Source organism: Equus asinus, chromosome 14 (genome assembly GCF_041296235.1).
Source record: "Equus asinus isolate D_3611 breed Donkey chromosome 14, EquAss-T2T_v2, whole genome shotgun sequence".
Lineage (NCBI taxonomy): Eukaryota > Metazoa > Chordata > Mammalia > Perissodactyla > Equidae > Equus > Equus asinus.
In genome coordinates this window covers 17,072,884-17,089,283 of record NC_091803.1, presented here as the reverse complement: position 1 = coordinate 17,089,283, position 16,400 = coordinate 17,072,884, and the positions used below count along the sequence as shown (strand labels likewise).

The following is a 16,400-nucleotide window of genomic DNA, read 5'->3' as shown; positions in this document are numbered from 1 at the left end:
CTTTCCTCCATATTATCGGCCCTACTGTTCAGAGCATCTAGATTTTTCTTAATCTCCTCTATTGTGTTCTTCATTTCCATTATTTCTGTTTGGTTCTTCTTTATCGTATCAAACTCTTTTGTGACATAGCTTCTGAACTTGTTGAGTTGTCGGTCAGAATTCTCTCTTAACTCATTGAGAATTTTAATGATGGCTGTTTTGAAGTCATCATCATTTAGGTTATATATCTCATTTTCTTTGGGACTGTTTTCTGTGTATTTGTTACTTTCTTTCTGTTCTGGAGATTTAATGTATTTTTTCATATTGCTTGATGTTGTTGATTTGTGCCTCCGCATGGAGATAGAGTTTAGTTGCTCCTTTCACTTGTTTCAGCTGCTGTGGTAGGGGAGCAGCTGTTTATACTGCACCAACCAGGACCTCTGTCTGCAGTTGCTAACTGGGCCTGGGCCCCTCCTCGTAGCCACAGTAGCCCTTTGGATTCCCTCCTCTGCCGTGGGGGCCGTCACAGGGGGGCTTCAGGCTGCTGGTGCCTACTGTTGCAGCCCACCTAGATGTGCTCTCTCCTTGGGGTCTGCAACGGTGTTATGGGCTTTTCCGGCGGCCAGGGGTGGGATCACTTATATTTGTCTCTCCGTTGCTGACGGCACCCACAAAATCTCACTTGTCCTCTATGGGTCGCAGGAGAGCTATTGGCATCTTCTACAGTCTGTGGTTAGTTCACCTAGCTATGCTGCTTTTGCCCTGGGGTCTTCCAGCCTTATGGCTGGCGGCTGGGTGCCTCCTACTGGTGCTGTGCAGAGGCTTTCCCTAAGGCTGCTGTGAGCCTGTAGGGTTTCCCCCTAGGCTACGAAGCTGGGTCTCTGGAACTCCCCCCAGCCCCAGTCCTCTCCGAGATCTCCGGCAATCCCTACTCCCTCAGGGCGGGCACCGGCAGCTGGGGGTTGCCCCGCCCTCTGGGATTCTCCCTGGGCCTCTCCCGGAGCCGTGAATGCTCGGAGCCGTGAATGCTCGGAGCGGTGAATGCTCGGCGTGGCCCCTCTGCTAATGGCAGATAGAGAGTTTTTGTCTGCTGCCCGGGCGGAACTCCGGCGCTTCCCCTCCGGGTCGCAAAGCCGGCCTTTGAAACTCCCCCCAGCCCCAGTCCTCTCAGAGATCTCCGGCAATCCTTACTCCCTCAGGGCGGGCAACGGCAGCTGGGAGCCCTCCGTACCCCCAGCGACTCTCTCTGGGACCCTCCGGGCGCCGCGAACACCAGGTTGGGTCTCGAACACCAGGCGGGGTCTCCCCGCCAATGGCGGGGAGAGACTCTCCCCGCGGGCTCAGGTGTGCAACTCCAAAGTTTCCCTCTTCGTTTAGGAGTAATTGCGGGGGGTTTAGGTAGGGTTCTGGTCACCTGTTTCCACCGTTGCTCCTCTGTTGTGTGCTTGCTCCTGCCCTAGATGTGTGTAGATCCTCTGGGGGCGTCCGTTGGAAGAAAGCCGCTTGCGGGTCTAGGCTGCTCGTCGGGGTCAGAGAGTTTTCACCTATTTCCACATCCTCCCGGAGGAAAGTCTGTCCGCCTTCCGATGTATAGTCACGTGGGTATCTCAGACGTCCTGAGATGCTGTCTGGATATCCTTTGTCAAGCGATAAGTGTCCAAATAGTTGTAGACTCGAAGGGGGAGAAACAAAGAGGACTACTCACGGCGCCATCTTGGATCCCACTCCAGACTCTGTGTCTTTCTGCCTTTCTGGTCTGCTCTTCTCAGCGTGTTCGGTCTGGTCCTTAGCTTTGTTGCCTCTTGGTTGTGAATTGTATTCAGAGTGAGGAAATGCTTATCTAAGCATAGTAAGAAACTCTTTACCAGGAGCATATTCTCCCCCACCCTCCTTTGTCTTTTACATGTTATTGGCAAGACCATGGCTTATATAACCACCCTTAGCAGTAAGGAGGCTGAGAAGGTGAATACTGCCTTTCATTTTTTTAAGCCTCAAAAGAGGCAAGCTGGCGCTGGCGTAGTGGTTAAGTTTGCATGCTCTGCTTCCATGGCCTGGGGTTTGTGGGTTCGGATCCTGTATGCGGACCTACACACTGCTCATCAAGCCATACTGTGGCAGCATCCCGCATGCAAAATAGAGGAAGATTGGCACAGGTGTTAGCTCAGGGCCAATATTCCTCACTAAAAAAAAAAAACAAGCTGGCAAGACAAAAGAGGGAGGGATATGGCTTATGTAGCCCAACAATAGCCAGTAAGTGATGGGACAAGGATTCAAACTTTTGTCCTTTGTCTGGTTCCAAAGTCTGTCTTATTTTCTTAATTTACTTTGACTCCCTGTATCTGCTAGCAACTTCTTTTTGTATTTGTGATGTCTGTGGGATCACCAGTGGGTTTTAATCACACACTTTATATCACTCAGCGTCCTGGCAGGAAACAGATGGCATATTCAAATGGTGTAATTGAATTGAGTTTAATAAAGGGACTCTAGATAACAGACAACATCTGATCTAGGTCAAGGAAAACTAACAAGGAAGGGTTAAGTACTCTCTGGCTGTCAACAGTGGAGAGACTTGACTACTTCTAGACCCCAAGGGAACAAGGGGAAGGTGTAGATATTGGAGCTAGAAGAGAGTAGTGTAGTTGTAGAAGAATACGTGGTAGTAACATATAACCAACCTGCTAGGAGATAGGGGAATAAATACCCCAGTGTCACTTTTCTTCCACTGTCTCATCTTTTGCTGATACTTCCTATGGGCTAAACTCGCTCAAATCTAGAGGACAGGGGAGTGAGCCCTTTGGTGAGGAAGATTGGCCCTGAGCTGACGTCTGTTGCTAGTCTTCCTTTTTTTTTTCTCCCAGTACATAGTTGTGTATCCTAGTTGTACGTCCTTCTAGTTCTTCTATGTGGGATGCTGCCTCTGCATGGCTTGATGAGTGGTGCTAGGTCTGTGCCCAGGATTTGAACATGTGAACCCCAGGCCACCAAAGTGGAGCATGCGAACTTGGCTACTACACCACTGGGCCGGAAGGGAGCCCTTTGATGTAGTCCATAGAGGTCAGCCTATTTAAGCACAGAGCAAGGCAGAGAAGAATGGAGATAGATTTGGAGCAAAAGGAAAATACTCTGCACACCTTTGCAAGGTGGAAGATGAAAGGTTTGAGGAAGGGAGAAAGAGATTCGGGAGATATGCCCATAAACATGTAAAAAGATGTTTAAATTCATTAGTAATCCTGAAAATCAAATCAAAACCATAGTGAGATCATTTTGTACATGTCAGATTAGTAAATATGAAAAAGTCAAAATAACACTAAGTTTTGACAAGAATGTACTACTGCTCATTCACTGCTAACTATTTTGGTAAAAACTTTGGCTTTACTGAATACAGTTGATATGCACATACTCTTTGACTAAGGATTTTATTCTTGAGTATTTACTCTTTTTAATAACTAATAATGTTGAGCATCTTTTTGTGTGCTTCTTGCTATCCTTTTATTCATATTTTCTTTGCAGTGTCTGTTTTAATCTTCGTCTTTTTTGTTTGTTTGTTTTGAGGAAGATTAGCCCTGAGCTAACTGCTGCCAATCCTCCTCTGTTTGCTGAGAAAGACTGGCCCTGAGCTGACATCTGTGCCCATCTTCCTCTACTTTATATGTGGGATGCCTACCACAGCATGGCTTGACAAGCGGTGCCATGTCTGTACCCGGGATCCGAACTGGTGATCCCTGGGCCGCTGAAGCGGAACATGGGAACTTAACTGCTGCGCCACCAGGCCAACCCCTTCATCCTTTTTAAATTGGCTTGTTTTCATGTTTTTCAGTTTTGAGAGTTCTTTATATATTCTGGATACAAATCCCTTATTCAAAATACGCTTTTGCTTTTTCTTCCAGTATAAAGCATGTGTTTTCCTTCTCTTAACAATGTCTTTTGAAGTACAGAAGATTTTAGTTTTGATGAAGCTGAATAGAAAGCAAATACACCTAACTGTTATCTATAATTACATTTAATATAAATGATCTAAACATTTTAGTTAAAAGGTAGGGATTGTCAGATTGGATAAAAAAGCAAAACTGCTGCCTGTAAGAAAGACACAAATAGGATAATAGTAAAAGGATGGAGAAAGAGATACCGTCCTAACATTAGTTGAAGGAAATCATTTTGGAGTGACTATATAAGTATCAAAGTAGATTTCAGGGCAAAGAATATTACCATGGATAAAAAAGCATTTCATAATGACAAAGGGGTCAGTTTATTAAGAGGACATAGCACTTCTTAATGTTTATGCATTTACTAATGAGAGCTTCAAAATATATGGAACAAAAATGGACAGAACTACAAGAAGAAATAGTCAAATCACAATTATAGTTGGAAATTTCAACACCCCACCCTTCTCCCTGAGAGAAAAAGTGGACAGAAAGTCAGCAAGAATATAGAAAACTTGAATGACATCATCAACCAGCTTGACCTAATTGTTATTTATAAAACGTTCCTGGGCCAGCCCTGTGGTACAGCGGTTAAGTTCGCACATTCTGCTTCTCGGCGGTCCGGGGTTCGCCGGTTCGGATCCTGGGTGTGGACGTGGCACCGCTTGGCAAAAGCCATGCAGTGGTAGGTGTCCCACATATAAAGTAGAGGAAGATGGGCACGGATGTTACCCCAGGGCCGGTCTTCCTCAGCAAAAAGAGGAGGATTGGCAGTAGATGTTAGCTCAGGGCTAATCTTCCTCAAAAAAAAAAACCCAAAACATTCCATGTAATAACTGCAGAATACACATTCCTTTCAAGTGCATAATTTACCGAGGGAGACCATACTCTGGTCATAAAAAAAGTCAATAAATTAACAGAGTTTAAGTCATAGAAAGTATATACTCTGACCAAAATGGAATTAAATTAGAAATCAATAACGTATCTGGAAACTGCACATGATTGGAAATTAAGCAACATACCTTTAACTTACTCATAAAGAAGAAATCAAAAGGGAAATTAGAAAATATTTTGAATTGAATGAAAATGAGAACACAATATAATTAAGAGTTTGTGAGATGCTGCTTACAGTAGTGCTTAAGAGAAATGTGTAGCACTCACCACTAGAAAGATCTTAAATCATTGATCTTGTCTTCTACCTTAAGAAATAAGAAAAAGGAGAACAAATTAAATCTAAAGGAAACAGAAGAAGAAAGGAATTACTAAGATCAGAGCGGAAATCAATAAAATAGAAAATGGGAAAACCGTAGAGAAAATCAGTGAAACCAAAAGCTGGTAATTTGAAAAGATCAATAAAATTTATAAGCCTCTCGGCAAACTCAGGAAAAAAACAGAAGACACAGATTAACCAATATGAAGAATTAGAGAGGTGATATCATTACGGAGTCTACAGATATTGGCGGGATAATAAGGGAATATTATGAATACCTTTATACCAGTAAACTTGACAGCTTAATGAAATAGACAAATTCCTTGAAAGACACAAACTGCCAAAGCCCACTCAAAACAAAATAGAAACCTTAATAGCCCTATATCTATTAAAGAGATTGAATTTGTATTTAAAATCATCCCACGAAGAAAACTCCAGGCCCAGTTGTCTTCCCTGGTGAATTCTACCAAACATTTTGGGAAGAAATAGTACCAATTCTATAAATACTTTTCCAGAAAATAGAAGAGGAGAGAATTCCTTGCAACTCATTTTATGAGGTTGACATTACCCTGATACTAACACCATACAAGCACGTTACAAGAAAAAACTACAGACTAGGAAAAAAGTCTTTTCACAAAACTTCCTTGTAAACATGGATTAAAATTTTAGCAAATGAAATCCAACACTATCTTAAAAGGACAATACATTGTGATGAAGTGGGGTTTATCCTAGGAATGCAGGGTTGTTTTAAATTTGTAATTCTCCTTATTGATAAATAAGAAGAAAAGCCATATAGGCATCTCAATTTACACACAAAAAGCATTCGACAAAATCCAACATCAATTCCTAATGAAAACTCTCTGGAAACTGCGAAGAGAAAGAAACTTCAACCTGATAAAGGATATTTACAGAAAAACCTCCAGCTAACATCATACCTAATGGTAGAAGACTGAATGTTTCCTCTCCCGCTCTATTTGGCATTGTATTGGAGGTTCTAGCCAGCGTAGTATGTCAAGAAAAAGAAAAGGCATCCTAATTGGAAAGGAAGAAGTAAAATTTTCTTTATTTGCAGACAACATGATTGTCTATGTAGAAAATTTCATGGACTCTACCATAATACTTAGTAGAACTAAGTGACTTTAGTGTAGTGGCAGGATACAAGATAAATATACAAAACCAATTTGTATTTCTACATGTTAGCAATAAACAGTTTGTAATTCACATTTCAACAGATCAGTACTATTTACATTAACATCAAAATATATGAAACACTCTATAGTAAATCTGACAAAAGATACAAGACCTATACACTAAAAATTATAAAACATTGCTGAGAGAAATTAAAGACCTTAAATAATGGAGAAATATACCTTGTTCATGAGTCAGAAAAAATATTAAGATGTCATCTCTTCCCAAGTTGATGTATATATTCAATACAATTGCAGTAAAATCTCAGCAGCTTTTTGGTAGGAATTGCCAAGCTGATTGTAAAATTCATTTGGAAATGCAAAGAATCCAGCCAAAACAACTTAGAAAAAGAACAACACGGGGCTGGCCCCGTGGCCGAGTGGTTAAGTTTGCGTGCTCTGCTTCAGCAGTCCAGGGTTTCGCTGGTTCGGATCCTGGGCATGGACATGGCACCTCTAGTAAAGCCATGCTGAGGCGGGATCCCACATGCCGCAACTAGAAGGACCCACGAGTAAAAATACACAACTTTGTACCAGGGGGCTTTGGGAGGAAAAAAAGAGGAAAAATAAAAAAATCTTTACCAAAAAAAAGGAAAAAGGACAACAGAGTTAGAGGCCTAATACTTTCTGATTTTGAGCCTTATTTTAAAGTGTTAAGATGGTATGAAATTGTTGTAAAGATAAACAGATCAGTGGAACAGAATAGCATCCAGAAAAAGACTCACATGTGTATGTACATACATATACACACACACTACTGATTTGTTTTTCTGCTTTTTCTCCCCAAATCCCCCTAGTACATAGTTGTATATTTTAGTTGTGGGTCCTTCTAGTTGTGGCATGTGGGATGCCGCCTCAGCATGGCCTGACGGGCAATGCCATGTTCACGACCAGGATCCGAACCAGTGAAACCCGGGGCCACCGAAGCAGAGCACGTGGCTTAAACCACTCGGCCATGGGCCCGGCCCCTACTGACTTTTGATAGAAGTGGAAAAGTAATTAAGTGAAGAAGAGGTAGTCTTTTCAACAGATATTTATGTGTATGGTTGATGTTTTTAAAAATGGAAATTCTTGAACATCTCAGGTTTGTGCAGTGGTTGCTGTTTGGCCTTAGTACATTGGTATAGGAATTATGAACTAGATTGTGATTTTATTATTATTTTTTTGTGAAGAACATTGATTTTGAGCTAACGTCTGTTGCCAGTCTTCCTCCTTTTGCTTGATCAAGATTGTTGCTGAGTTAACATCTGTGCCAATCTTCCTCTATTTTATGTGGGATGCCACCACAGTGTGGCTTGATGAGTGGTGCTAGGTCCACGCCCAGGATCTGAACCTGTGAACCCTAGGTCGCCAGAGCGGAGCGCGTGAACTTAATTGTTACGCCACTAGGCTTGCTCCCTCATTTTACTTTTTGAGAGTCAACCCATAAGTCTGAGAAATAAAGTTGGAAATAGGTCACTACTTGTCTACATTATGGCTTTAGTGAGTTTTTGTTAGGTAAAGTGGAATGTCTATCAGATAATGTATTTTAAACATCATCTTTAGGTTTCTAGTTCTTATCTATTATCTTTGATTCTCTCTACTATCTCCTTTATAGGTTGGGAAAGAAAAAATGCTCAAGGTGAGGATTGTGAAGATTCATCCTTTGGAGAAAGTGGATGAAGAGGCCGCTGAGAAGAAATCTGATGGTGCCTGTGATTCTCCCTCAAGTGACAAAGAGAATTCTAGCCAAATCGCTCAGGACCATCAGAAGAAGGAGGCAATTGTGAAAGAGGATGAAGGAAGGAGAGAGAGTCTTAGTATGTATGATGCTAGCTCTCCGTATTGAGTTATGCAACTCTGTTCATTTTATTATACACAAATCTTTTTGAGTTCTCTAGCGACTAAATTTGTAATTGAGTTTTGTAGATAGACATGCTTTTGTTCATTTATGATGCAGAAAACAACTAAAATATCCACAAAATGAATCAAGACTTAGATCTCCCTACACAGTTAAGACCACTGGGAAGTCATTTCCTCTAGTTACTTAGAAATCTCTGTGTACATACCTAGCTACTCAAGATGGCAAAGAAAGTTTACTTTATTTTTCTTTTTAAGTTGGAAATATGTATATATGTGTGGAGGGAGGTTTCAGAGTAGGAGGGCCAAATTCTAATCTCTGTTTCTCTTGGCAATGCACGCCCATGTGGTCGTTTTAAGATATTTCCTTTTATTGATATTCTTTAACTCAAGTCCCTCTCATATGGGAACTGCTAGAATTCTGAAACTTATGATGTCTAAAAGTAATTTTTGGGGACCTGGAGACTCTAACAATAATGTTTTGAAAGTTGAAGAACTTAGACATTCCCCAGTGGGAAATTTATTCAGCTTCTGAGGCCTTCATTTTTTTAAAAAAGTCTGTGTAAGTAAGGAATAGCATAGATTCCTTCGGTCTCAAAATGTGAGTGCTCAAAGGGTTTGTGTATATTGACCCCCCTTCTCATGACTGTTAGAGGATCAGATATTTTTACTTAATTATTAAACTGTTACAGAGTTTGAATTGGAATGTTATGCTGTCCTTCATTCTGTTTTGTATTTCTCCAGATGTTTTGGATGTGCAGATGGTTTTCAGAGGGACGTCCTTATCTGGTCCCAAGGAAACTTCAGAGACTTTGTTGTAGCTAGCCCACCCCAGTTGTTGATGCTTCGGTTTTGTTTCCCACTCTGTATTATGAATGCTAATGTCTATGTTTTTCAGTTTCTCTCTTCCTTCTTTTTGATACTGAAGTTTTTTATATGTGCATGACTTGTAATTCCCGAGACTTGAGGTCAATAAATGTTTTGGTTAGGTATTGGCTGATGATGTCTTTTGACACTTCTTTTCTTCTAAAATCAGATCATTGGAATGCCAGTGATATGTTAGAGTTGTTACTTATATGCCTTAAGCATTGTGTACCAGGAACCCCTAGTTTGAGGCTTTGGTTTTTTTGGAGTGTTAGGTGCCATAGTTAAGGTTTTAATTACTGGGACATAATGTTATTGTTAGTATGTGGAAAGAGTGCTGGCAGGCTAAAGAATTAATGGTATGATGTCCTCTGAATGTTTTCAGGGGAAACTTGATTAGAATTTCCATAGAAATATGATAGACAAATTCTAGTACCGTATACAAAATATTTTCTCACCAGGTGACCTTGCTTTCTTTCAGAGTTTTGTTCTGCCGCCTCCTTCTTTTTTTAGTACACATGTGCTGTTCTATTTCATTCATGCCCGTAGTTTAAACTCTTAATCTGTGTGTAGGCTGATGATTCCCAAGCCGAGATGAGTTTACTTTCTTAACTTTCAGCTAGTTCTCACTTGTATGTCCCAAGCAATTCAAATTTAACATGTAAAGCTAAATTGATCATCTCACTCTTTGTGTTGTCTCCCCAAGCAAGTAAACAAGAGCCCTCCTATTCTTTCAACATTCTCTTACTCAGTTAATGACACAATCATCTACTAGGTCTCTAAGGCAGGAAACTTGGAAACCTGTAACATTTCCACATCCAGTTGGTTACTGTCTTCTAAATACCTTGACTCTTCTCCGTTCCAGTTATATTAATTCAGATGTTAGTGTTGCCTCTTCTGATTTCCTTATCTTCAGTCTCACCTTCCCATTTTATTTGTTTTCTAACTGCTGAAAGTGTTCTTCCCTTTTTCACACTAGTGATCTTTCTGGAATGTACATCTAGTCAGTTAGACCAAAAGTCTTTTGTTTCTCTACTGTCCATAAGACAAATTCTAGTCTCTTTAAACCATATACAGGTTGTTTATAATTTGGCCCCTACTTCTTTAGTCTGATTTTTATTTTATTTTATTTTTTTACCATACTCTAGATCATATTCACCCATACCTCATTACATTGTATAATGACTTGAATAAGTTATTCTTTCTAGGCCTTTCCTACCTATCTTCCAGATTAAGTTAGATGTTGCTTCTCTCTGCTTTCATATTATTTTTCTGTACCAACCTCTATTTTAGTATTTACCACATTATATTATAATTATTGTTCACTCCTCCCATAGACTTTAGCTGTTTGAGGTAAGAACTTTATGATTCATCTTGGTGCCCCATCACTCAGTGCCTGGTGCAGGATAGATGTTCAATAAGATTGGTGTTAATGAATGAGTAGATAGAATAAAAAGAATTATTTTTTTTCTCACTAATTTTCTATTGATTTGACTAGATGACAGAGCACGTAGATCTCCACGGAAACTCCCTACTTCATTAAAAAAAGGAGAAAGAAAATGGGCTCCTCCAAAATTTCTGCCTCACAAATATGATGTGAAACTACAAAATGAGGATAAGGTTAGTCGGCACTTTATATTACACCTCTTACATGTAGTAGATGTTGTTTAAGAAAATATCCTGGGGCTAATTTTCTCAGAGAAAATGTGCTAAAGAAAAATGTAAATGAATGTTTTTACAACAAATTCTGAGTCTTAGTAATTATGACTTTAAGTTAAACTGTATTTTCTTTCCTAGGAGATAGCATGCTTTTTTTCTTTTTATTAGGAATCATTAGAGTGTAAGTAATTTGTATTTAAGCTTCAAACTCAGTTTTTTGAAAAATAAGAATCTGTTCCCAGTAGTTATGGACTTCCTGAGGAAATACCTCTTCTCAGTTAAAAGTAGAGCAGTTTGTGGGTCCGGCCCCATGTCTGAGTGGGTTAAGTTCACGTGCTCTGCTTTGGCGGCCGGGGGTTTCGCAAGTTCGAATCCTGGACGCAGACCTTGCACCGCTCGTTGCGCCATGCTGAGGTGGCAGCCCGCATGCCACAACTAGAAGGATCCACAACTAAAAATATATGCAACTATGTACCGGGGGGCTTTGGGGAGAAGAAGGAAAAATAAAATCTTAAAAAAAAAAAAAATAGCGCAGTTTGTAATATAATTAAACTCATAAACTGAGTCAACTCTAACCAGTGCTTTTACAAGGAATCTGTGGAGCTCTAATAATCTAAGATAGTAAATACCCTTGAAATAACTTAGTGTTATGTTTTATTGATTCTAAGATGTTCATCTTTCATATTTTTTAACACGTCCAGAATCAGAATATATCTTAAAATCAGTTGGCAAAAATTTTTCTCTTAGTGGTGCATATAATAATGTCTTTCATTAATAGCATCTTTGCTTCCATGAAGTAGGGCGTACTACTTCCAGGTACTCATATACCTGTATGTGTGAAATCTTAGAATTAGAAAGAAGCGGGATAGGAGGCTGGGTGTGGAAAGCAGCAGCACTTCTTTATGTTTAACTGGTTTATAGAAGAAACAGCTAAGGCCTGAGAAATTTAATAATTCTATCAAAGTTCCTAATTTAGTAAATGAGGTTGGGAAGGATTATATAACTCAGATGTTTTGCCTCTTCAGGGTGGTGGTTTTTTTCCCCCACCTCAGAATGTTGACTAGTCTTATTCCATTTTGACTTACTTGTTTTATAGTTAGTGATCTGAAGATGTGGCTGGATTTTTAGGATTTCTTTATATTTGAAAATTGGATGTTAAATACAGTTTTTCACTAAGTTTCTTACCTCCCATTCAGCAAGGTAGCTAGTTAAAACATTATTGCTGGGGAATCTCAACTACTTCCCTAATTATGGGAATTCTTATTCTTAGTGGGAATTCGCATTCTTATTGATGAGTGTAAATTGCTTTGTACACAGGTAGTAAATATAGTTTATAGGAAGATAGAAAATACAAATAAGAAAAAAGATATGTCTAACCCCGTACTCAGAGATGACAATTGGGTGAATATAGATGTGGTTAATGGTGGTTAGCTTTTAAGTGACTTTTAAAGGAAGGAATAATGTATGTACTCTTTTGTAACTTGCTTTTTTTGTTTACATTTCAGATGTATGGTAAGCATCTGTAATGTTATTAAATTTTCTTGCAAACAGTATTCTCAGGGTGTAGCATGTATGATAGTCGCCAGGGGAGTTTATTGAAAATGTAGATTCCCATGCTCTACCTCCAGGGGTTCTGTTTCAGTAAGTTTGGGATGAGGCCCAAGCACCTGCCTTTTATTAGCACCCTAGATTCTGATAAGTTTGTCCTGATTGAGAAACATTTTTCTCCCACGTCTGCTTAGTGTTCATTTTATGAATTTATTTTAATTTAAAAAATGAATCCCTTATTGATGTACCTTTATGTAGTTTTCCCTTCCTTTGTTTTTTTGCTTTTATAAACACTTGATGATGATTGTCCATTTACTTGTAAATTCTTAATAAGACGACTTTCTGGTTCAAGGGGTATTCACATTTTTAGGACTTTGATACGTATTGACAAATTGCCTAGCGATATCTTTAACATTCTGTCTCTGACAATTAGTCTACTTTTTCTTCCATCTAGTTTGTAGCCTTATTTTATAGATTGCATTATACTTTTTCTGGAGAGAACATAAATCTTTGTTCTCATTGGTTAATTGCGTTTTATCCCATGGTGACTTATTTATATTTGTTAACCTAGATCATCAGTAATGTGCCAGCAGACAGCTTGATTCGTACAGAACGCCCACCAAATAAGGAGATACTTCGGTACTTTATACGGCATAATGCGTTACGGGCTGGTACTGGTGAAAATGCACCTTGGGTGGTAGAAGATGAATTGGTGAAGAAATATTCCTTGCCTAGCAAGTTCAGTGACTTTTTACTTGATCCATACAAGGTAAGATCACTATTAGTTTTTGGACAGCAGGGTAGAACACTGTTAGATGCATTTATTTTCTCAGATGACTCTGATAGTATTAGATTTATAGCAGATTTGGAACTCTAATGTTAGGTAATGAATTAAAAAATTTTCAGATATATCTATTTCATCTAGGTTGTGATGTGGGGTTGGTAGGGGAGAGGCCACATTGATTATCTCCCCTAGTTCAATTTATTTTTTACTCTGGTTGCATAATTAAAAAACAAACTACATACATTTGCTTTTTTGCCCCAGTTCCTCCTTGGAATGAGGTATGGTATAAGTACAAAAAATATTTTGTAAATTGATTTCCAAAAATGAAAACTGATTTTGTATATCAGATAAGATGACCAAAAGGACTTGGAATAAGTACTACTTTTTAGCATAGGTTAGTAAAAAATCTAGCATTTCCCTTTTGAGATGTTTGTTTTTCTTTAATCATCTCATTTGATCTTCAAAACATTCTTGTGAAGTTGTATCTTATTTTCCAGATGGGGAAACTGAGGCTAGCCTAATTAGAACCAGCAGAAAGTGAATGACAAAAGCCAAGGCATTAGCCCTGGATTTCTTTTCTTTTCCTTTCTTTTTTTTTTTTTTGAGGAAGATTAGCCCTGAGCTAACTACAGCCAGTCCTCCTCTTTTTGGCTGAGGAAGCCTGGCCCTGAGCTAACATCGTGCCCATCTTCCTCTACTTTATACATGGGATGCCTACCACAGCATGGCGTGCCAAGCAGTGCCATGTCCGCACCCGGGATCCAAACGGGCGAACCCTGGGCTGCTGAGAAGTGGAACGTGCGAACTTAACTGCTGCGCCACCGGGCCAGCCCCTGGCCTTGGATTTCTGATTGTGTTTTCCATCTCAGTGTTTCTCCAGTAAGATTTTTTATGTAGGTTTTGAGAGTATTTATGCTTCCTTTGTTGCTAAATTTACTTATTTGCATACTGATGTTTTTCTCTTGGTCTCTGGGTCAGAATGGGCGAGGGCTGCTGATTGATTGAAACTAAGTCTGAGTTCCAGGATTTCTTTTTACCCCCTTCCTTTTTCTTTTTCTTTTTTTTTTTTTTTGAGGAAGATTAGCCCTGAGCTAACATCTGCTGCCAATCCTGCTCTTTTTGCGAGGAAGACTGGTCCTGAGCTAATAACATCCGTGCCCATCTTCCTCTGGTTTTTATGTGGGACGCCTACCACAGCATGGCTTGCCAAGCTGTGCCCTGTCCGCACCCGGGATCCGAACCAGCGAACTCTAGGCTGCTGAAGTGGAATGTGTGCACTTAACTGCTGCGCCACCTGGCCAGCCCCGCCCCTCTTTCCTTTTAATTGTGTAAAACAAAGGACATCTTGAGTCATAAAACTGAATTACCTTAGTTATCTTAGTTTGATTTTGCTGACAAAAGTATATTAAGAAATAATTTTATCTCTCCCAACATTGATAAAGACTTCCAACCATAGTTCAGCGTTTCGCTTGTTTTCTTATTCTAGACCAGCATGATCAAGCATTATCTTCCATTATGCTCTTTAGATTTTTATTATTTGCGTGAAAAGGAAAATTTAGGAATTAGTTGACTTTTTCTAGATCAGAACTGAATTTTCCATGGAACTCTAGTGGACCTAAATTTTTTCTTAAATATTTTTATTTACTGAGCAGAAATTGTAATTCATCGTTATTTCATTGCTGTAGAATTTTGGAACTGTGATATGGCTTTTGGTGGTTATAACATGAGATTACTATCTTTTATGAGAATCCTGTATAAAATCATCTCTGAATGGATTTTTAGACCATTGGATCATATGAGTCCTTAAATGTTTTCCTGTTTTTAAATATGACATCTGTCTTTTTTGTGTTTTAGTTTAGTGATTCAAGTATATGAATAATATGAAAGAAAAGACTGAGTATTATTTATGGGTAAAAGGTCTTTGGAGTTTATTAGAACAAAAAAGCTGATCCACACTTTTTGTAGGAGCCAGAATCTAGAATTCCAGGAACTTATATCTTGTGATTGCTGAAGAAATTAGCTACTCTCAAATTTTCTGATGAGGGCTGAAAATATTACTGAAATCTGGCTGTGATTCAGATTGAGGCTGGGAAGTGCAAGCTTGTTTAGACTAAACTGCTGTGAGAAGGCAGTGACTCTACTTAGAGAAATTGAGACTCAGGTAAAGGACCAGTTTACAACATTAAGGGAGTATACTTATCTTTTTGTTTATTTTCCCAACCTTAAAGAATAGTTGCTTATTCCCTAATACTATTTGACATTTCACTGATTTTTGTCTCCTGAGTTTTGCATAAAAATTGTATTTTTCTATTTCGTAAAATTAGTTTTCTTTTTTCTTTCTTTTTTTTTTAAATTGGTTTTCTTAAAGAACTTTTGGCATCTCAGCCAGGACAGAATATAATAAAGGCACAGATAAGCAGACCATAAAACATGGCTTTGGATTATATCCTCATGTAAAGGAAATTTTAAATAGTGCCTTGAGGATTAGAGTTGATCACATTGATCCACCTATCCCAAAGGCAATAAGTTAAAACAATTTTTTTTCTCTTTGTCTTCTCTTTGGTTTTTATAGAAATAAATGTTCTACTAGGCTGTTGAGTACAACTACTGCAGAGAGAGATGAGACCTGGAGAGAGGAAGCAAGGTCTGAGTAATACTTTTAGTAAAGGACTGATGGGGAGAGCTTAGATGGGAAGATTATTTAGAGATAATAGAAGTTTGGAGTGTTATCTGAGGACGGTCTAGTGTGATGATGAGGGCGTGTTTGTGGTCTTGTAAACTCTAGAAAATAAATTACTTGAGAATAAGAACTATCTTACTCATTTTGTATCCTGTGCTGTTTAGCGTAAGTATAACAGGTGCATGTCTAGTGAATTCATTTTTTTTGTTGTTTTGAATTCATTTCTTTAAGAAGTTCTATTCATTGAGGAGAAAAAAGCAACTGACAGTTTAGGGGTAACATAATTTTTTGTAGGCCTTAATGACTTGGAAGAATGATTTAGAAGGCAGTTGGGTGATTCGTAACTGTCATCTAAGCTGAAATCAGCCATCTGAGCTCATTTGCTTCTTGTGATACATCGCAGCTCTAGAGTTTTGTTAGTCTATCTGTAATGTCTGAACTCTTATTTTGGATTGGTGTATCCTAGTAGGGCAGCTTGTGGATAGAGGCGTAACAAAAAAATAACGCTTTTTAAGATATTTGGAATCCTGAAGTGATTTGGACTGATTTAATATAGTTCTTACTACATTTAAGAAACATTTTATTTTGAAATAATTTCATACAGAAAAGTTGACAAAATAAAGAATTTCCGTGTACCCTTCAAGTAGATTTCCTCAAATGTTATCAATACCACATTTGTTTTATTATTTTCTCTCTTTACAAACACAAATTATTTTTTTCTGAGCCATTT

General features: G+C 38.8%; 1 protein-coding gene across 1 annotated transcript in view; it reads left to right on the top strand.

Moving 5' to 3' along the window:
- The window catches only part of BAZ1B (bromodomain adjacent to zinc finger domain 1B), a 79,733-nt gene that overhangs the window by 18,589 nt on the left and 44,744 nt on the right, over positions 1-16,400 (top strand). Inside the window, exons 4-6 of the mRNA XM_044746398.2 lie at positions 7,894-8,095; positions 10,498-10,619; positions 12,778-12,975. Coding sequence (XP_044602333.1) covers positions 7,894-8,095; positions 10,498-10,619; positions 12,778-12,975 — 522 coding nt within the window. The remainder of the gene's footprint in view (positions 1-7,893; positions 8,096-10,497; positions 10,620-12,777; positions 12,976-16,400) is intronic.